This window comes from Dermacentor albipictus, chromosome 6 (assembly GCF_038994185.2).
Source record: "Dermacentor albipictus isolate Rhodes 1998 colony chromosome 6, USDA_Dalb.pri_finalv2, whole genome shotgun sequence".
Lineage (NCBI taxonomy): Eukaryota > Metazoa > Arthropoda > Arachnida > Ixodida > Ixodidae > Dermacentor > Dermacentor albipictus.
The window spans coordinates 40,664,356-40,686,436 of record NC_091826.1 but is presented as its reverse complement, the minus strand read 5'-3'; the positions used below and the strand labels follow the sequence as shown (position 1 = coordinate 40,686,436).

General features: G+C 49.4%; 1 protein-coding gene across 1 annotated transcript; it reads right to left on the bottom strand.

Moving 5' to 3' along the window:
* Nucleotides 1-9,781: 9,781 nt before the first annotated feature.
* Nucleotides 9,782-21,045, bottom strand: LOC135920946 (uncharacterized). Its single transcript, XM_065455233.2, has 2 exons — nt 20,713-21,045; nt 9,782-11,983 (listed from the first exon to the last, which is right to left on the bottom strand). Exons 1-2 carry the CDS (start codon nt 21,007-21,009, stop codon nt 10,847-10,849), a joined length of 1,434 nt encoding a protein of 477 aa, XP_065311305.1. The 5' UTR covers nt 21,010-21,045; the 3' UTR covers nt 9,782-10,846.
* Nucleotides 21,046-22,081: the final 1,036 nt, after the last annotated feature.

Genomic DNA, 22,081 nt, shown 5'->3' with positions numbered 1-22,081 from the left:
CAGATGCCTGTTCACTTTAGCCACCCATTTATTTTGGTCCATGTTCCTCAGTATTTCTCCAAAACTTTTTTGCTCGGCGCTTCTCTAACTTCAAAAGAGGCGCAACCCTTGTCACGTCCACTGCTTCCTTGGTGGTTTTACTGAGGGCTTTCAAAGCCGATCGGCCAGCCGATGTTTGGTTTACTTTCCACCCCGACATGATAACCGAATTGAAGCAGGAACTAGCATTTGTGAATGTTAGGCGTGGCACTAATATTCCTTTCCAGATTCTACGCACCCCTGCATTTATTGTGAACGCAAAATGCTCTACGTTTCATCATTAGAGCATTCCGCTTCACGGTTATTTTCAGATTATCTTGTTGGGTCCTTGAGTAACTCTTTCCTTGGTGTATGTATGCACCGAGTTATGGATATTGTTTGACTGTGGGTACGACTGGCTGTTGAATTGACACTACGTAAGTACTCATCTCTTCACTGAAGATGGAATTACCGATTTTCCTTAACTATGCTTCACGCCTACATTTGTCGCCGTTTCACCACATATATTTGCAAGTGTCTGCAAATCTCTTGCATTGTCCGCTAGTGGCATTGTTTCATCCGCATACATCAGTCCGGGTGATTTATGCTTTACAATCTGTCCATTACGCATGGGGGATAATGCAGAGAAACCAAACGTTAATCCATTGTTTACGGTCTTTATATGTCATTAAGATAAAGCGTGAACAACAATGGAGACAGAGGACGTCCTTGCTTCAGTCCTTCGTGAATTGCCACCACTTCTTTACACGTTCGACCTGGGCATGCAATTCGCCCTCGGTTGTCTGTATATCTCCCTGAGCAGGTCGTGTGCATTAGTTTACACTGCCCACTCATGTGGCGCCATCTGAGAGCCCAAAATGAACACATTTGTTCGTCCCGATACATTCTCAAGGCGTAGCAGCGCGAAAATGGAAAACACATCTCAATAATAAAGAAAAAAGCACGCTTACAATCTGTCATGACACTAAGTTATGGGTGATTGCGCAATTTTTCTTTGTGCTGGTGCGACGGAGAGCAAGTAACACGGTCGAATTGGAATCGAAGCGGGCATCCTGACCACTGCCAAGCTGCTGAATAATGGTGACTGACGTTAGCCTGCCCAATAAATTTGCCCGGGTGCACTGAAGAACGCGCATGCGCTGTTGCAGCCACAGGTCTCCGTAACCGTAACGCGTTAACACTTTGTGGTGAAACGAGATTGTAGACTTTTGAGCGGGAACTTTGACGACTCGTTTGATTTTACCGTAATCCTCTGCGCGAGCCTCCACAGGGGAAGAGGGTGGCCAGAGAAGGTTTCGGCGGGCCCTAGTCCTGCCCGAACGCTGCACCAGAGTATCCTAGACAGGCCACAACACTCGTTCGCGAGTATAAAAGAGCCAGTCGGCATTCGGTGAAGAACGCACCCCGAACTCGGTTGTCCAAGAGCAAACGCCCTTTGCTCAGGCACCTTTGCGTGGGCAGCGAAATTCCTGCTGCCAAGCGCCCCCGCCGAAAACCGGCGAAGTGTGCTAAAAAAAGCTATTCGCTTGAAAAGGACAATTGCGCAGAAAATATCGCGAAGGATGGTTAGTGTATACGAACAGACGTTGCGAACACAGAATCGCGGAGGCAGTAGCCGAGAAGCTGGGGAGCAAATACAGGGTAATCTGGAAGTGCAAATAGACAACCTGAAGTCATCAAAATGGAAGTCACACACACAGACGCCGGACTGGTTGCAAATGTCGCAGTGTCCACTTCACTCCGACATCTTTGAAGGCAAACGCACTACGCCTGTCTCGAAACCTTTGAATTGACCGTTCCCAAACTGAGCATGCGCCGCCCATACCGTGATTGCATACCGGTGACAGCGACAATGGTAGCACCGACGACCGTTACAACGGTAGCGAACTTTAGAAAGCAAACATAGCTGGTTTATTGAAGCAGAGGTAGGCAAAATGCCAGTCTGCAAATAGTTGTAAACCATGGTTAGCTCAAGCAAGCTATAGGTCCCTATTATTTTGACGGTGTTATGGCGCGCTGCAAAGTAGCTATATCAGGCAGTAGGGAACTACCTGTCGCCCCCCCCCCTTTCTGTTTCCATCGAAATGCGATTGGAAGGTATTAACAATCAGCGCAGACGCACTTACACGGGCTCGAGTGATGCGTAAACTTTCACGGTTGACTGCACGCTAGGTAGCCAGCCTTGTTAGCAGCTGAACATATGGACTGAACACCGAGCTGTTCGATATGAAAAGCTGACAAAACGTGGATTTGGAAACATAGCGGACACAAACTGAAAAGAGCTGGCAATAGATTTCTCCTCAATGTCATGGGGGCTACACCTGGGTAGCTTTTCTGCAAGCGTCCACGACATGTCTATTTCATCTGCTGTTGCAGTTCTGATTGGCGGGGCTAGGCTTCGCGTCCGCAGTAGCGAGGCTCCACAGCCAATCAACACTTCAGCAGTCGACGAATTGGACATTACCACCAGGTGGACTATTAGAAACTACCTCCCCTGCACTGACATCAAGGTTCTGCTTCTTCATCTCCGGAAGGAACCACTTATGGCACTCGACGTCGCAGAAGGGTTGTCCGTCCAGGGTGCAGACGCTTCCGCCATCTTGGGCGACACTGCCTGCCTGGCACTACTCGCACAGCACGTGACCACAGGGCAACGCGACCGTCCTGCTTGTAATCACGCCGCACACGCTGCAGTCGTAACGACTTATCATCACCTCGTCGACGAACCGCGTCGGGCGCCAGTTTACGCCGCTGACCGATCCGCAGACTCGTTGCAGAGCTCGCTGTTGAGGACCAGACATGGCAGCGATGAAGAGGCAAGGCCCACAGGAGCCGAAGGTTCACGAATTCGAACGTTCGTTCACGATCACGTGACCACGGCTAACTGCAGGCGGTGGCGTGGTTGTTGCAGCGACGGCTGTAGAAGTTGCGTGGGTCACCAGCAAGCAGCAGTGTCTATATAGGGACTACCCGTGACAGCTCACCTACGGTCGCTTTTTCTACCGTATGTGCTCCAGCTCCACCTGGTGGCATCAACTGCATGAGTAGCTACCCCGTCGCTACCATGATTGCCGCAGCGACACGTTGATAAGGTCTTTCTAGTACTGTAATGTTGATCGTGAACTTCACGGAGCAATCAGTAATGGGGTTTTAAAGTTAACTGACAGGTTGCAAAAAACGGCGCCGCGCATGCGCACTCACGTCCAGTTTACAGTGCCGCGAAAGAACAGCACAGCAGTCACCTGCAGGGAATTGCCACGCTCTCTCGACGCGCGTTCCGTGCTACAGCCGTGTAGTACACGATGTCACCATGGTCGCATTTGTCGTCCAGTGTCCCTAGGGCATTCTCAGATCATGAACAGCAGGTTGCCATTATCCCTCAAGAGAAAAGTGTATAACAGCTGTGTCTTACCAGTACTCACGTACGGGGCAGAAACCTGGAGCCTTACGAAAAGTATTCTACTTAAATTGAGGACGACGCAACGAGCTATGGAAAGAAGAATGATGGGTGTAACGTTAAGGGATAAGAAAAGAGCAGATTGGATGAGGGAAAAAACGCGAGTTAATGACATCTTAGTTGAAATCAAGAAAAAGAAATGCGCATGGGCAGGACATGTGATGAGGAGGGAAGATAACCGATGGTCATTAATGGTTACGGTCTGGATTCCAAGGGAAAGGAAGCGGAGCAGGGGCGGCAGGAGGTTAGGTGGGCGGATGAGGTTAAGAAGTTTGCAGGGACGACATGACCACAATTTGTACATGAGCGGTTTAGCTGGAGAAGTATGGCAGAGGCCGTTGCCCTGCAGTGGTCCAGCCATGCAATTGTTGATGATGATGATGACGATGATGTCCCTAGTACTCCTGTGTGATCGTTTTCATTCGGCTACCTGTATGAATGGTGGGGAACACACAGTGCTAAAAGCTGCAGCGCTGGAAAGGAGGTGAGGGAGCCCATTAAAACGGTTAGACGAGGAGGGTAGGCTATTAATCGAAGCGAGAACTTCAGAAAGCTAGTTGCTAAATTAAAATTACCTGATGTAGTTTTACGTGCCAAAACCAAGGTCTGATTATCAGGCACGCCGTAGTGGAGGACTGAGGAAATGTCTTCGCGTTTCGCCCCCGTCGAACTGCGGCTGCCGCGGCCGCTAATTTCCGCGAACCGATTGTTCGGCCTGCTCGCGATGGGGCAGAAAGAGCGCCAGTTCGACCACATGGGATAAATGAACAGGTTTTTTAATTTTTTTTTCGATATGAAACGAAGCTTGCAGTTTTTGGGAATAATTTCGTCCGTATGGCCAAGCAAGCATACATGACTGTGAACATGTAAATATTTGTCTCTTCTCGGCCTGCTTTGTGGCCATCGCAAGGGTTGCATTCATGTGGCGTTTCGGTTGGGCATCTTGCTAGTGTGTCACGCGCTGATCATGAATTCGGACCGCAGCGACTGCATTTCAATGGGGGTGAATCGCAGAGGCACCCGTGAACAGTGCATAATTGTGGGCGCGTTAAAGAAGCCGAGGTCGTGAAACCTAAACCGAAAACCCCCACTACGACGCGCCTCATAACAGTATCACGGTTTTCGTACGATATACTCCAGGATATACTTTTGAGAATGAATTCTAGTTGAGTTGTTTTGTGTCAGAAAATTATATTGACAAAAAAAACATGCAGCAAAGGTACATTACAATAACTGGGGCTGTTGATGCTTTAGGTTGCTATTAATCAATCTTAACAATCCTCGAGCAGACGTTGTTAAAACCTCTGGCGTGATGGGCAGCTGCTCGGGGACATCACAACGTCGTGGGCGCCTGTCTATCGCTTTATGGGGACTACGAAGCTTCCATGTAGTACCTAGGGTCCTTCGTTCTATGGTTATATTTTATAGAAATGCTCGTGTCCTGTGCGTTGGCTGCACTTTAAGAATCCCCAGCTGTTCATAATTAATGCGGAGTTACACTACAGCATGGCTCATTTAATTTTAATAAGAAATTTTAATTAGAATAACGCCAAATAAAAAAACTTCGTTAACGATGAGTTTGACATACTAAAACGGGAAATGTTAATTTCTTTTATTTTACAATGTAGATTAGCTGGATTTTGGTGACCCCTACCGACCAGTGCTTCTGGCGCAAGACATAGCTGGCCTGTGCAAGCTGCGGTACTGCTATTATGCCATGCCGAATAGCGTACCGGCATGACACATGAGCCCGGTGGTGTCATGCAAGTTTTTTTTTGTCATTGATTTGCGTGTTGGTTCAAGGCGTGTGCTTCCCTTCAAGCTTCACCTGAGATAGCGCCAGCGTATTCTTCGGCAAAAGGGGTGAGTGTAGAAGACTCTTCGTTAATGTGCACGTTCACACTGCTACATCCGACGCGCTGGGTCCCGCCGTCACGAAGTTTGTGTGGCGCTACGCGAAGAAACGGCTCGTTATGTTCGTTCACTCTCCGTAACACAGGCTGTGAATGCAATAGAGGTAGCCAAATAAGCAGGTTGAAATGCTTGATAAGTAATAATATGGTGCAGCGCAGTCTTGTCTGATAACGCTTGGTGACGAGCATGTGATGTCGCACACAATTGCGAGGGCGTCAATGACTCTGTGAGGCTTCGCATATATTGCTACATTGGGGATGTGCGTTTGCCATCCGCTTTTCATCCATCGAAACATATTTGTTTTATTCATGTATAGTAGGTACATAGCTCTATGGGAATCTAAAAGTAAAACGGCTTTCGAAACCTTTCTGGCACTGTAATTCATATCCACCCTATTACCTCACCTTCTTAAGCAGCATATTGAAGCAAGTGGCCTCAGTAACAGTCTAATTAGCTCGTCTGCAGACAAAATCAACTCGAAATAATATAACGACACGCTGTCGCATCAGCTGATGCGAGTTGCGATGAGGAAACAAAATATCTAGCATTCGGGCCAAGCAGCATTAGAGCTCGATATCACTTCTACTACGGGCGGAGTGTGGCGTCATGCTTTCTCTATATTATTTGTTGTTCATAGAGGTTGTGCCCACGACACACAGACGGCGATGGTTAACGAGAAGAACGGGGGTTAACCGAGGGGCCCGATTTTAATTAGTCATGTCATAAGAAGCCAACAAACACTGACACCAAGGACAACATAGGGGAAATTACTTGTGCTTAATAAATAAAATAAAGAAACGATAAATAAATGGAAATAAAGTGGATGAAAAAACAACTTGCCGCAGGTGGGAACCGAAACCACGACCTTCGCATTTCGCGTGCGATGCTCTACCAATTGAGCTACCGCGGCGCCGTTTTCCCATCCCCTTTCTTGGGTATTTATGATTCTTAGTAGAACCCTGGGAGTGTTAGCCAGTGCCACCACTCACAGACCTTGGCGGCGGACGTGGAACGTCGAAAAACAACTTGCCGCAGGTGGGAACCACACGCGAAATGCGAAGGTTGTGGGTTCGGTTCCCACCTGCGGCAAGTTGTTTTTCGACGTTCCACGTCCGCCGCCAAGGTCTGTGAGTGGTGGCACTGACTAACACTGCTAGGGTTCTACTAGTACACATAAATACCCAAGAAAGTGGATGGGGAAACGCCGCCGCGGGAAACGCCGCCGCGGCGACGGTTGTGACACAGTGCCACTTTCAAGACATGGGCGCTTCTATGTAAGCTTTGCTGCCAGCTTACACATACCTCGATGTTCTTCTACCACATGACCCCTTTCTGAGTCGTCATGACACATGCCCCTTATGAGATGTAAAACTGAATCGGTTTATAAGGAAATATAATTATTTAGTACCCTGTAGGGCTTGCCTATATTATCTTCTGGATATTAGAGGTGCGAGGGATTCATTAGACTAAATATGTGTGAGTTAAACTCGAAAATGTGAAGCCATTATACGATCGTGTAATGACATTTTCGCCTAACATACATATGTTGCATGGATGTCTAAATATTAGCGTCTATCTTAATGGGACATGACTTCGTCGTTTGAGACCTTATAAAAATACCGGAGACAGTCGTCCTAGCTTTCGAGTTGGAATAATAGATAAATGTTTAAATAGAGAGACATGAAACACTCAGGCGCAAAAAGGCGAGGTAGTGCTTCATGAAGCAGGATGTATGTTATATACAGATAGCCGTATCTCACTTCTTTAGTGTCTTAATCAGAAACAAATCAATACAATCAGAAAACACTTCTCTTGACAGTGTCGAACATAGTGAAACATTCTCGCCACGATGTGTGCATCCTTTTTAGATTGAAGACAATGATGCGACGTAACTATTACGGCCAAAGAAGTAAACGTTGGGCCTAGACAACTGGGACATGGGAAGCGTGGCGTTCAGTTTGATTTACAGCGATGACTGTCTCGACTATTTGTTAAGAGAAACGGCAATTTCCTCCATTCCTCGCACTCATCGGAAGTACTACGAGTCTGATTGCGTGTCGTTAGTCGCGCCTGCCAAAGAGGCTGCGGTGGTGTACCACGCCTTCAGCCAATCACCGTCGCAGAGGTACAAACTCGTAGCGGACCTCCAATGGGAACCTAGGTAAAATGCGTGGTGAGAAAAAAAAAATTACAGACCGAAAAAACCGGAAAGAGTGCAAATACCTTCTCGGTTCGAATGGGGCGTACTAAAGGGGACTTTTTCTATATATATATTGTTAGGTGCAAGCGCGTGAACGTCATGCGCGGATCAAGAAGAGAAGGGAAGAGGAGAACGAAGACTGTGCAGCGGCCATTCCTGTTGTTCGTAGCCTGCCGTTCCTGCTCTCGCACGCCTATATAAACCCATTTTCCCCGTGCATGTAACAAATTGGTGGACGGTGCGGGGTACACCTCGTAACCACGGAGCCTACGCTGCTACAACTTCGCCGAAGCCGTCAACTTGCCGGACTTCCGCCGCCCTCACCTGACATGACTGAATACGCGTGCCAGATTCCCGAAGGTACTGACGCGGCTTCAAGGCCAGAACCTGTCGTTCCGTGGTAATACTACCGGGTGCCACTGACTTTCGGAGGAAAAGCCGGAGAAGGTGTCGACGTGTGGCTCACGAACTACCGAAGGGTGAGCCGATCTAACGGTTGGAACTCGACCGCACAGTTGTCCAATGTTGTGTTTTCCCTTACCGACACAGCGCTCGTCTGGTGTGAGAATCACGAAGACACGCTCACTTCATGGGAGGTTTTCGTAGAGGATCTCAGAGCGTGTTTTGGAGACTCTAGCGCAAAAAAGAAACGCGCTGAACAGACGCTTTCACAAAGAGCTCAGATTCCCGGCGAGACCTGTACGACTTATATCAAAGACGTGCTGAAACTGTGTAACATAGTCAACTCTGATATGTCTGAAGATGACAAAGTTGGACATTTGTTGAAAGGAATAGCCGAAGATGTCTACAATTTTTTGATCGGCAAAGAAAGCTTGGATTCCGTGTCTGACGTCATTCGCTACTGCAGGATCTTTGAGACGCTGAAGATGCGGCGGGTAATACCGAAGTTTGGTCGCCTGGCTAATGTCACAACGGTAGCAAGTGTAGACCCAGTTCATGTGATGAGCTTCCATCAACAATACGGCAGATTGTTCGCGAAGAGTTGCGCCATCGGGAAGAGATGTACCGTTGCACACCCGGCATCGCTGGTGCGTACTTACCATACGAGATGAGAAACACAGCCGTTTCGACCGCATGGCAACCCACGGTTCACTCAGCGACCGTCGAGTATAGGTCCATCAAGATCAACCATAAGCTATAAAGATCATGACTACGACCAACGCCCTCGCCGCACGCAGGCCTCCCGGCGGCTGATGCCTAGCCATGATAAATGGGACCCACCTGCTGGCTATGCAGTCGACAGCAACATGCGTGACAACATGGAAGAACATGGAAATTTGCGGCATCTGCCGGTGTGTTTCCAATGCGGTGTCGCGGGCCACATAGCGAAATTTTGCAATCATCGCCCAACAACGCGGAATCGGCGATCGGGGTCTTCAACAAGGACCATACCTCCTACGAGGACAACTCAACAGCCATACACCACCTCTTGGTCAGCTGGCGTCCCTCCTGGCAACGATTACTGGCAGAGTAATGGCAGAGAAGCTTCCGGAGCCGCTCGCCGGCATCTGACAGGAGTTTGACGCCACCGCCAACTTCTTGTGCACCGCATTTACGTCAATCTCCATCGGCAGTGCGCCGCTCCGCCTCGCCTTCACAACCGGTAAACTAGCTAGCGCGGCCGACGGAGTTGAGGTCGCTCGACACGTGCTATCGACAGAAATGCCCCCTGCAGTTGCTATGATTCAGAACAAAGTGCATGTACCTGTTGATGGTGTTTCTACAATGGCTTTAGTGGATACCGGAGCAACTGTATCCGTAATGAGTCTCGGTTTTAAAGGTCGGTTGGGGCGGAAAGTTGTATTTCCGTGGGACCAGGCTGCAAAGTTTTGTGGAGTGAGCAGCGAGTAGTTGCGCCCTGTTTGTGTGTTCACTGCTGAAGCATCCTTGGCTGGTGGAGTTTTCGCGACGGAGTTTGTCGTTATTCCCCGATCAACGCACGAAGTGATTTTGGGCATCGACTTTTTGCGGCAGTGTGGTGCGACCGTGAAATAGACCGTGCTGCTCGCGCTTTTGTTTTCCTCGGGACTGGGACTACGTTCAACATAGGGTGCCGTGCCTCTGCGGTGTCTGTGCTGCCAGTGTTTTTCAGCTGTCGCTTGTGGTGGGACGCTGTTCGTTTGGTGCATTTACCACCTATTGCAAAGTAGAAGAAGAGGAAAAAGAAGAAACTTTATTAATGAATGGTCCGGCAGTTTTTGTTACGGTGTTCTCAGGTGGCGGCTCGAAGTCCTTGGAGTCTGGCGCCATCTTCGGCTTGCCGGGACGGCCCAGAGCCGGTCCGGCAACTCGAAACATTTCAGAGCCGCCTCCCAGCGGCGACGCCCACGGAGAAGGTCCCCAGCGGCTCTCGCATCCGGGGCGGCGTCGGGAAGAAGCGAGCTCGAGGCCTCGCGTACTCTGGCAACGGACGCGTCGTGAACGGAAATGGTTACATTACCGTTGTTGCCGGCACATTACGTGGAAAATGTAACTCGATGCCTCAGTCCGCTCTATCTCTTTATTGAAAAGTTGGAGGAAGATTCCCTTTTATTGTGCGGATGGTTGAATATAACGCTTGGCGCTCTTGCCTATTTCTTGAGAAAAAAGAAATGAGAATTAGCCTTTTGTATAGGGGTACAGTGGACCAGATGGGGAAGCCCCCACTGTATTATGGGGAAGCCGGCTGTTGCGAAAGTCGCGCTAGCATACACCTGTGTAGCTGCCTATCGGCAGCTGCTGAAATTGAATAAGTCGGGCCGGCCAGCTTGCCAGGTTGGAAAAGCGATTGGTTTGAAGAGTCCTACACGTGAATATGATTGGCCCCACCTCAAGTATTAGACACTAGCTACTTACTACAATAGAAAGGACTAAATCCAAATTTTTTGTGCTAGTACTGCTTTAACAGGTGCGCTGCAAGAGAAATGACAGGCTCAACTCCCCCGGCGTTTCGTACTGGGTGAGTGAAAGGAAAATCTGTAAGTTTATTTGCAGTATACTAAAAAAACCGAAAAACGGTCACAGATTGCCGCTATAACGGCGTAGTTTCGTGAAAATGAAAGCATTCTTCAATAATACATCAACAAAAAGCAATTACATGTATCACTCTCGGAATAAATAAAACATCAGTATGCTGTCCAACATCCAGCAGGATACAAGAGTTGGTTTGTAGCCCCACACGTCAAGACTGGTCTGTGGAATAAGTGCCGACGCGTCACGGGACGAGCCAAGCTACTTCACTCGCAGTCGTGTATGACGATTTGATATCTCAGCTTCGTGTTATATACACTTACTACGACGAAATCGTAATAGAAAACTTGCGTCCGCGCGTCGCATTCTGCATCTTCTCGTTTCAAAAAGTAAGGAAGAGACGGCGCGCTGGTTTCCGATACGTTAACGGCGTGCGGCAAGCAGCTGCTCTCTCCACAACTATTGTCCCAATCTAATCTAAGACCCCATTTTGGTATTACATGGTCCTTATCCAATATACCGTAAGTCACTCTGCACCACGCGTTTCGATGACGCAGTCGACATGTTACGGTATCGTTGTTGAATCTGCCCAGTTCGTTGGCGTGCGATATAACCACGAGATAAACGATTTCGTTAGCGTTTGCGCAACGAAGCGTGCAGGTGCTCTCCCGGAAAGACGTGCGCTTTTCTCTGCTTTGCGATACCACAGATGACCGAGCTGCCGGAATGTCCGCTGTCTCGTGGTCTTTATTGAGTAGGCGTTGGAGGCACCACAGAGACTGGGCAGCGAGGACTTCCGTATTTTGAAGGATGTCCGTCGCCTCATTCCACCTTGGCGGCTTTCCGCACGGACAGCTTGCGCTTGCAGTCGCCTCAGCCTCATGTGCCCGAGAACTTTCCTCCTCTCTCGAAGCGAGAATGCGTTGATGCAGCTGCGAGGCTTCGCCGATGGCGTCCGAGAATTTCGCGGCGGCCGCAACCACGCTGGCATTCAGAGTCTCGAGGCTAAGCGCCAGTGTGCCGTTTAACTCCTGCAGCTGAGCACCTTGGGTTCTTGCAGCCTCCGTGAGTTCGTTCACTTGGCTCTGTAGCGCCGGGATTTCGTCTTCGTAGCGGTACTCTGTTTTGCCCTCGATCCCTTGCGCAGTCGCAGTGACGTCACCGGTAGCGGAGGACGAGGCGGCGGCTTCACCTCGTGTCGAGGACTCAACGAGCGTCGCAGGTGACAAGTTGTTAGTACTACACCCGTCAATGTAGTGGGCGGCCAGCTTAGCATTGGAAACGTTCTCGCCGCAACGTTGACACGGAGAAGTGTGGAAGGCGCACTCTGCCTCGAAGTGTCCCAGGAGTGCCGCCAGGGGGCCGACGAAATCGCAGCCGTGGGCTTCGTTCCAGCAGTGGGCCTTTAATTGAAAAGGAAAGGAAGCAGATTATTTGGTTAACATACTTTACTTTTAATGTGTATGCACGTTTCCATATACAGGACGTTTCAGCGAATACTTTCAAAATTTTTTAAAGGCCGCCTGTGGCCGATAACTCGATTCCGCTTTATGAGCCGGTCTACTTGAAACTGCGGACCTTACTTGCATAAGACATCAAAATGCAAAATCGGCTAAATAACAAGAATTCACTAATTAACTTTTTATATAACTTCTTATGGACCATATTGCAATTTACAAACTCTAGCCGTGGAGTCAGCATGGCGGATCCACTTGGAACAAATTTTCAAGACGACATCAGTCTCGAAATATAAATTCCCGAACTTTGCGGAAAAATGTATTGACGTTCCAGTTACTTGGGTGCTTCATACTTCATACAAATTAACTGGAACGCCAATTCATTTCTCCGCAAAGTTCGGGAATTCATATCACGAAACTGGTGTCATCCTGAAAAGTCATTCAAAGTCGATCCTCCTTGCGAACTCCACGGATAGAATTCGTAAATTGCAATATGGGTCAATGCAATTGGTTAGAAACCTAGTGAATTTTTATTAATTAGTCGATTTTGGATCTAAAATGTTTGTGCAAGTATGGTTCGCTGCTTCGAGTAGGCCAGCTCATGAGCTAGAATGGTGATATCTGCCACAGGCGACCTTTAAAGATTTCTGAAAATGTTCGCTGAAACCCCCCCTGTATACATATATTCTCTTAAGCACCAATGTATAATATATTCTGTACTGGCTTAAAATTTCTTTTCTGCTGCCGTTTCTCGGAAGCGGTTACTCAAAATATTTATTTTAGATGTGAAGTCCGGTGAGCGGTAGAATTGCACCAGTTGTGGTTTACTCATATTCTTGTCACCGTTTTCAACAAATTTACCAATAAATTGATCTCAGTCCTCTGTGCTGTCACAGACGTGGAAAGGAACTTTGAGCTGAAAGTCATCGATGCAGCATCATTATAGCAATGTGCTACACATACAAAGTTCAAGGGTTGTCTCCGTTTAGGCAATTAGTTGTGGTTTTTACAATAGGAAGCGTAAGGGGATGGCTACTTCTTCCATGTACATGAATGTGCAGCTTTTGGCATGTAACGGCGGTATTTAAATAATTTTTGAAAAACGGCGCTAAAAACGTACACCGGATAGATGATGGGACGCACACGGTAGCTGACTTACAACTGCGTTTATTGAAAAAAAAAAGACACGATGGCTTTTTAAAGCCCTACATCAAGCGCGCGCGGATGCTCGATCTGAATAAAAAGCACTTGTAATTCCCAACACACCGCCTCGTGGTCGCCGGCGAGATTAACACCGTTGTTCAGCCCGGTTCAGCAAGCCCATTTCCTTCGAAGGTAAGGGTTACGGAAGGCTGACTGACACGCCCACCGCCTTTTCTCAGTGTATGAAATGATTCCGCCACTTTCCTTCTAATGCCATCGTTGTGCACAAACAGAATTTTGGTGTCATGAAAAAATAGTTGTAAGTCAGCCCATGTAGCGCCGTAGGCTCACGGCGCAGTAACCTTCGTGTTGCCGCTCGCATCAATGCGAACGAAGTCGCGAAAAGAAAGCCCAGCGCGGACTCTGTACCCGTCGCAGACGGCTTTCAAGTTACAGTGGCCCGGGCCGCTGATTCGTCGCGCCGAGTAAGATTGAGGCGCGATCGCCGACTCACCCTCACACTCTTTCATTCGCACTTACTGCATACTGCGAGCGGGGACGGATTTTATTGCCCTTGGACTTTATGCGGAACCTCACGGCGACGGCAGAAATGCACCTGGAGTGTTCATTAAATTGCTATCACAGTAAAAAAAAATTGGCTGAGGCTTAGCTTGGTTAAGCCTAGTTAGATGCGAAGCATATTCGTGGCTAAACTTGGTAAGTAACTTGTCGCCGAGCCGCATACTGAGCACGTTGCTTGGCCGGACGTTCTTCCCGCTCTTCATCAGTCTCTGTAGCACGCCGCAACCTTCGCTTCTCATTCCAACGAGCAGCTCTGTCTCCAGGAGGCATCTCACCTCGTGAGTGTCTAGCAGAGGCAAGCGCAGCTGCTTATATACCGCCGCGACGCCGCGAGCGACGGCGCGAGTTGGAGCCCCGTTTCTCCTCTGTCGTGACGTCACGGTGTCACGTGGTCAGCCTTGAAGGCGACGCCGCGAGCGACGGCGCGAGTTGCAGCCCCGTTTCTCCTCTATCGTGACGTCACGGTGTCACGTGGTATGGCATGAGTACTCAAGGTCATTGAAGGCGACACCGCCGCGCCTGAGCTGGGTTGAGCTCTAGTAATATGCTTCGCATAAAAAGAGTATTTTACTCTTTTCATCCTCCTTTATACGGTGACGTTGACTCGCAATTAATCGTCCCTGCAATTACACCTCGGGGTGACGGGTAGCATTAGTATTGACTGCGCTTTCCCGGAATGGGCGTTGCAGAAGCGTTTGAGGCTGCCGTTCCTCAATTTACATTTATTAAATAGCTTTAATGAAATAACAGTTCAAAAAGGCCCAGAATCGTAATTTTCGCTTGCAACGGAAATGTAATAAAATAAAGCAGTGGCCTAGAAAGGAGGGTGCCTAGTAAAGCACAAGCGCTCTCAATTAGCGAGGCGAAATTCCCGATTTCTCTAAATGAATATACTTCTGTTGTATCGGCCGCTGTGTCATAGTGCGGGCTACACACTGCGCAAGCGTGCAGTTTTCTTTCTAACTCGCTATGTCCCCTTTCCATTCCCCCTCTCTCCTGGATTACTATATAACCACCCTGCTGTTGACAATAAAGGCGGAGTTTTACCTGTCTCGTTCCCAGGCGTGTACGTACGTTTCGTTCCTGCCGTGGCCTAACGGCCCCGGCTATGTTACAGTGGCGACGAGTCAAGACGACACCCACGCAGTCAAGGCAGAGCCAGACACCCCGGCCCTGAAGACAGCCGTGCCAGCGATTTCCATGGCTTTCCAGATGCTCCCGAGCTTCGACGAAAGCACAGATAAGTGGAAGCCGTACTTGGTCAAAGTCGAGGCGTATTTCGAAGCAAATCGTATCGTTGAGTCAAGTAAGAAGAGAGCACTTCTTGTGGCTGCACTGAGCACGCAGACTATTCAAATCCTTGCCGGAAGCGTGGCTCCCCGCGCGCCAAACTCATTGAGTTATGAAGAAGTTATCAAAGCCTTGAATGAATACTATGACCCTAAACGGAACGAAATTTCGGAGAGCTACAAATTCTTCAGTCGTTGCCAACTGGAAGGAGAATCTATTCAGGCTTTCCTCGTCGAGATCCGCCGCATCGGAGACAACTGCAACTTCGGCAGTTGCCTTGACAGGATGATCCGAGACAGGATTGTCTGCGGGGTACGCTCAAGTGCAGTACGGAAACAACTCTTGGCAAAGAAAGAGCTCAAGCTAGAAGAAGCCGAAGCGACAGCAATAGCTGCTGAAGCCGCGGAAAACGATTCGCTAAAGATTTCCTCAGAAGTAACGCCACTATTGAAAGTGCAAGCGCGTTGCCGGCCAACACCGAGAGAAAGCGCCGAAAATGCAGCGTGTCGGCAATGCAGTAGATGTGGAAGCTTGAAACATGACGCTAACAGCTGCAGCTGGGCCAAAGCGCGCTGTTATCACTGTGGTCAACGTGGACATCTCGCAAAAATGTGTCCCAATCGCCGCGACAAGCAACTCGGGGCTGCTGCACCTGCGCCTCGTGGTCAAACATTAACAGTGCAAGAAACCACATCAGAAGATTGCTATGAAAATGCTCATATCTGGACTTTGCTGTCGGCGCGAACGAAGTGTCTCGAGCCGCCAATTCGCCGCACATTCAATTGGGGCGGCGTAGAACTGGCAATGGAAGTAGACACAGGATCACCAGTATGCGTCATAGCGCGACAGGTTTTCGATAAGCATTGCAAACACTGGCCAAATTTGAAGCCTTCACATCTGAAACTTTCAAGCTACGCTGGAAGGCTGCCAGTGTTAGGCGAGCTTCGGCTAGCTGTTGGGCACCAAGGTGTGTCAGTTGAATGCACGCTCATAGTACTAGACTGCACCGGACCAAGCCTGTGCGGTCGAGACCTGTTAACCCTGCTGGATAGGGCCGGAGTTCCGGCACTGCAAGTCAGTAAAAAAGAAGTGCCGGTGACGGAAGAAGCCATCAACCACATCAACGCCTTACGCAGTAACTACGAAGATGTCTTCTCCGAGGAATTGGCCCTGATGAAGGGACCCCCAGCCAGCTTGGTGCTCAAGGACGGTGCGGTAAACAAGTTTTGCAAGGCGCGACCGCTTCCGTACGCGCTCCGCGACAAGGTGGCAAAAGAGCTGGATCGGCTAGTGTCGCTAGGCATAATATCGCCCATAAAATATTCGGACTGGGCGACCCCCATAGTACCAGTGCTTAAAAAAGATGGCACAGTCCGGATTTGCGGGGATTTTAAGGCCACCTTGAATCATGCTTGTGTACTTGAGCAGTATCCCCTTCCGGTGATTGAAGACATGTTCGCGTCTTTAAGCGGTGGTGAAGTTTTTAGTACACTCGACTTGAAAGATGCCTACAACCAGGTGCCACTAGACGAAGCTTCACGCAAGCTGTGCGTCATTAATACGCACCAAGGCCTATTCTGTTACAACAGGCTGCCGTTCGGCATTTCCTCTGCTCCTGCTATATTTCAAAGGAAGATGGATACCATTCTAGCGGGCCTGCCTGGCGTTCAGGCATACTTAGATGATGTGCTTGTGTCTGAAAAGGCGGCAGACAACGGAGCTCGGCTGAAAACAGTGTTGGATCGGTTTCGAGAGCATGGCGTAAAGCTGCGATACGACAAATGCAATTTCAGCCAGCCATCGGTTACTTATCTGGGACACCGTATCGATCGTATCGGTCTTCACCCGACGGAAAAGAACGTGGAAGCTATCATGAAAGCACCGAGCCCTCGTAACGTGAGCGAGCTGCGTTCGTTTGTCGGAATGCTAACATTTTATTCAAGGTTTTTGCCGAACATGTCAAGCGTGTTGTCCCCGTTGTATCAGTTGCTAGAAAAGAATGCGCGATGGCAGTGGAACCAGCCCCAGGAAACTGCGTTCGCCAAGGCCAAACAGTGTCTCAAGAATGCCGAAGTGCTTGCCCATTTTGACCCGTTAAAGGAGCTGAAACTCGAGTGCGACGCTTCCCCACACGGCATTGGCGCAGTACTGTTTCACACAGTAGGCAGCGTCCACAGACCGATCGGATTCCGTTCAAGGACTCTCACGAAAGCCGAACGGAATTACTCGCAGCTGGAGCGTGAGGCGCTGGCACTCGTTTTTGGGGTCACGAGATTCCGAGACTATCTGTTGGGCCGTGAATTCACCTTGGTTACAGACCACCAGCCTCTCCTCGGATTGCTAAGGGCCGACCGCCCAACACCGTCTATGGCTGCAGCCCGCATTCAGCGTTGGGCCCTCTATCTCGGAGGATATTGCTACAAACTTCAGTACACTCCCGGAAGACAACTGCTGAACTCGGACGCCCTCAGCAGGCTTCCGCTGCAATCACCCGGTCCCAGTATGGAGCCCCAAGAGCCGCAAGAGTATGTTTTTTCTTTGGAAATCCTGGAGGAAGGCACAGTCACGACACGAGAGCTGAAGGACCTTACAGCCGTCGACTCGACACTAGATCGCGTCAAGCATTACGTGCTACGTGGTTGGCCTAGAAGCTCGAAAGGACTTGAGCCGTGCCTGGCGGTATTTTTTGACCGTCGACTGGAGTTGTCCCTGGCACATGGGTTAATTTATTGGGGCCATCGAGTGGTTATACCTGCCGGTGCGCGAAAGCGATTGCTGCAGCTGCTGCATGAAACCCACCAAGGGTCTTCGCCGATGAAATCGATTGCGCGATCATTGTTCTGGTGGCCAGGCCTAGACCGAGAGATTGAGGAAATGTCGGCTCAGTGCAAGAATTGCATCGACAATTTGCCCATGCCGCCAGCCGCTCCCCCAGCAAGCTGGCCACAAACTTTTGAGAAGTGGTCGCGCATCCATGTGGATTTTGCCGGACCGATAGAAGGCAAGATGGTGCTTGTGCTAATCGATTCGCACACCAAGTGGATAGAAGCGCTTCCTTTGAAGCAAGCTACCTCGACAGCTACAATCCACTGTTTGCGGGACATTTTCAGCAGATTTGGCGTGCCCAGAACGATAGTTTCCGATAACGGAACACAATTCACTAGTCGTGAATTTGCAACATTTGTCGAGAACAACAACATATCGCACGTTAGGACCGCCCCCTTCCACCCGCAATCTAATGGGGCTGCCGAAAGAGCTGTCCGAACAGTGAAAGATGGTCTTCGGAAGTTGAAGGAAGGAAAACTGGAGCACAAACTAATGCGACTACTGCTCAATTACAGAAGGACACCCCAGAAGAGCGGAAAGTCGCCATCACAGATGCTTCTCGGATACCAGATTAGATCGCGCCTGGATACGTGTTTTCCGAAGGGTAGTGGAGACGCACCGTCTGATAACCAGGAGTGGCTGCCCCAACTAGAGAGCCGTGTGCACGTTCGCAACTATGGGGCAGGAGACAAATGGATACCAGGACATGTGACATCTACATCTGGGACCCGAATGGTTACAGTAGAAACACCTGGAGCAATTGTCCGGCGGCACGTGGACCAGGTGCGTCGTCGGCCTACAGAAACGCAGTCACCCGACATTGCGGAAGGCGCGTGCTCGGACGGCGCTACATTCAGGCCAGAGGAATCCTCGCCACAGCTCGATGGGGGACTGGAAGCATCTGCCTTGCCGCCTGCAGTTGGGGATCATCATGCTGACCGCGCCTTCCCGGCACTTCCGTCATCCGAAGCAGTAGTGCAAAGCGAACCCGCTCAAGTCTTACGACGTTCTACGAGGACGAGGAGACCTGTTGACCCTGCTGGATAGGGCCGGAGTTCCGGTACTGCAAGTCAGTAAAAAAGAAGTGCCGGTGACGGAAGAAGCCATCAACCACATCAACGCCTTACGCAGTAACTACGAAGATGTCTTCTCCGAGGAATTGGGCCTGATGAAGGGACCCCCAGCCAGCTTCTGACTCTATTGTTTATCTTTTGGGGGTATCATTTTGCTTTTAAAGGTACAATTTAAAGGGCGCTCAGGGGGACAAGAACTCTAGAAGATATATTGGAAATGCATTTTTTATGCCTTATAAATTTTGACGATTTATTTTTTCAGAAATAGGTGGTTGTCGAGCATCTCAGTGGTTCCGTTTGGCACTGCTATTGTTTTGCATACGCGAGTCGTTGAAGTTGTCTACGCTTTGTGAACTTGCTTAATTTCAATTCACCGGATGCGGTGACTTGAACGTCGGCGGTTTTAGCGGCTGAAAATGGTGCTGTCGCAGGGGAGGGGGCAGGGTTGCCAGGATTTACATCTTCTCGCCAAATTGCCTACTTTTAGACGATTTGACGGCCGAAAATCGTAGGTGGTGACTTAGCTACTCTATGCCTACTTTTGGCGGTGGTGATTGGTGCAGGTAGTGTCTAAATCGCACACTTCATCCGCCGGTTCCCTCAAAGCGGCAACCCCAAATTCCAGATGTCGAAGTCCATGCCTTCGTGTTTTGCAAGCGCCGGAAGTAAATCCGGCAAATTAAAACATATCATACCCGCCATATGCATGAGTGTGCCTCTCCGACTCGTCCAGGGCTGACCAGGAATGCCCGAGACGCTTCATACGCAACGTTCATTGGCTGAAACCACCGCCTGGAGCAGTCACAACTGTCAGGGACAGATAATTGAAGTAGCTCTCTCTGAGTGACAGGAATCACCTAACCTTGAAGGCAATACTTTTGCGTGCTGCATTGGAGGAATGCAATTATTGGTGTCCTAATCCCGGCCACAGCAACGGTTACCTCGATTGCTAATCTCGAGTACCATGTGTTTCTTGGGGCCAGAAGCTACTGCAACAACCAAAAACGCGTCATGGCAGCCATGAGACTACAGGTACCGGGCCTATGAAAGTTTCCTAAAAATGCTTGTGATTGCACGCCAGGGAGGGCAGAACGTGCGAGATTTCATACAGTTTGCATGGGGACGCTTGGAGCGAAGTCATTGTGGTGCAAGGGCAACAGGGTGCATCGAGTTTTATCCAATAGTAACTACCGACACCGCTTTGGCTATGAGAAAACGCGAAAGTGTGCGATGAAAATTATCTAAGAACCTCAGCTAGTCATTATGGCAAATTATACAATAATATATGATAAGGTGTTTTCTTTTTCTGTTATTATTGTTTGCCATCAGTGCAGCAGACTACAGGTACTTTTTGCCTTCTACTTTTTATACTAGTTTAAGAAATTCGCATTGTTGGTTTGACGTATCGTGGCAACTTTTTTTTGGCTACCGATTGAAGCTCTTGCCGAATTTGGCGACCTTTCTGGCTACATTCCGGCATTTTCGGCTACTTTTCCTCCCAAAGACGTGGCGACCCCAGCAAAACAGCAGTTGCAAAGGGGGAAGCAATTCCTGGCCATACACCTCGCAGTTGCGTGACATGGTGCCTTCATAGCGAGCCACATATCGATACACCGCGAGCCATCAATATCATATATCCGCCCCCTCCCTTTCAACGGGACACGAAACGCCTGACATCGGAAGGAACAAGACACAAAACACGGATGTTTACCAGCGGCGGCGAAATTACTCTTTACTGTCATAGAGGTGAGAAATACTCACCTTCAACTTCTGCTTCTTCCTCTCCGGAAGCTGCAACTTCTGGCACTCGTCTTCGCGGAAGGGTTCTCCATCCAGGGGGCAGACGCTTCCGCCATCTTGAACGACGGAGCCTCGCTGGCACTGCTCGCACAGGGCGTGCGAACAGGGCAGCAGGACTGTCGTGCTTGGAATCACCTGGCAGACGCAGCAGGCGTAATGGTTCAACGTCAACTCGTCAACGAAGCGCGTCGGGCGCCAATTCACGCCGCTCACCGAGTCGCACACTCGGTGGAGAGCCAGACAACCGCGGTCGGGCATGGTGGCGATAGAGACAGGCGGCCTTGACGGCCTCACCCAGGCAGACGTTTGCTCGCAATCACGTGACAGCACATAACATTGTCAGATGACGCGGAGGCGGGCGCCGGAGGCTTAACAAACACTTTCCTCCTCCCCATCAACCCACGTTTCCTGTGCGCCCTTCACAATCTCTCTCTTACCGTGGCGCGCGGTGTCGATAACGGAGTCGGAACGGAAACTTCACTCGCCTGCAGACCTCAGCAGTGGGCCTCGGCCGAGTATCGCACATTCTCTTTACCATGCATTCCAACCTTAGCGTCGCCTCGTCGTGAAGCAACTTCATTTTGCCAGATATACGTGACTTGGTTCTCATGCACAACCGCTTACTCGTTTATTGTTATAGGCAGCAGTGCCATGTAGCTATTTCTTCAGGTATGTCAGAAAGTATAGCGCACAATCTGTGCCATTGCCCTGCTATCAACGGTAAAAGAAATTGTCCCTGCTCTCACCTTAAACCCGCCAACGATAGAATGTTTTCGAAAGGTCCCGCGAATCAAACCGAAGTGATCAATCATCCAAAATCTGACTAAAAGTTCACAATTCCTGATTGGACAAGAGAAATGGATACAGGGAACCAAGGGGCTGAGCCCCGTGCACCGCAAAAAGGAAAAAACAGTGTGGAGCAATTGGCAAAAGCACTAACATAGGCGTGGCGCATGCGAAAAAAAAAACCGTTGAGTTAAGGGGGTATTGGAAAGTAAACATAGCGCTCTTTATATCGCCTTTCCTATTAGGTACATGTAAGAAATTTGCTTGGGCATAGATTCATTGAAAGCTTTCATATTAATTACATTGTGCTTGTCGAGTTTCGGGAAGTTACCGGCACATCGTTCTTATAGTATACTCAACATTTAGCCTGCTTCCCATCCTGATAATTGGTATTCGCTTGCGGACTTGGTTCGACTTATTAAATTATCATATTATTTTTCATGGAACTTAAGGATTACGCATAGGCCAACCCAAGAAACAGGAAAGAAACTAACTCTTCATGAGAAAGGGGATTATAGCAAAATTACCAGATAATTAGAATATT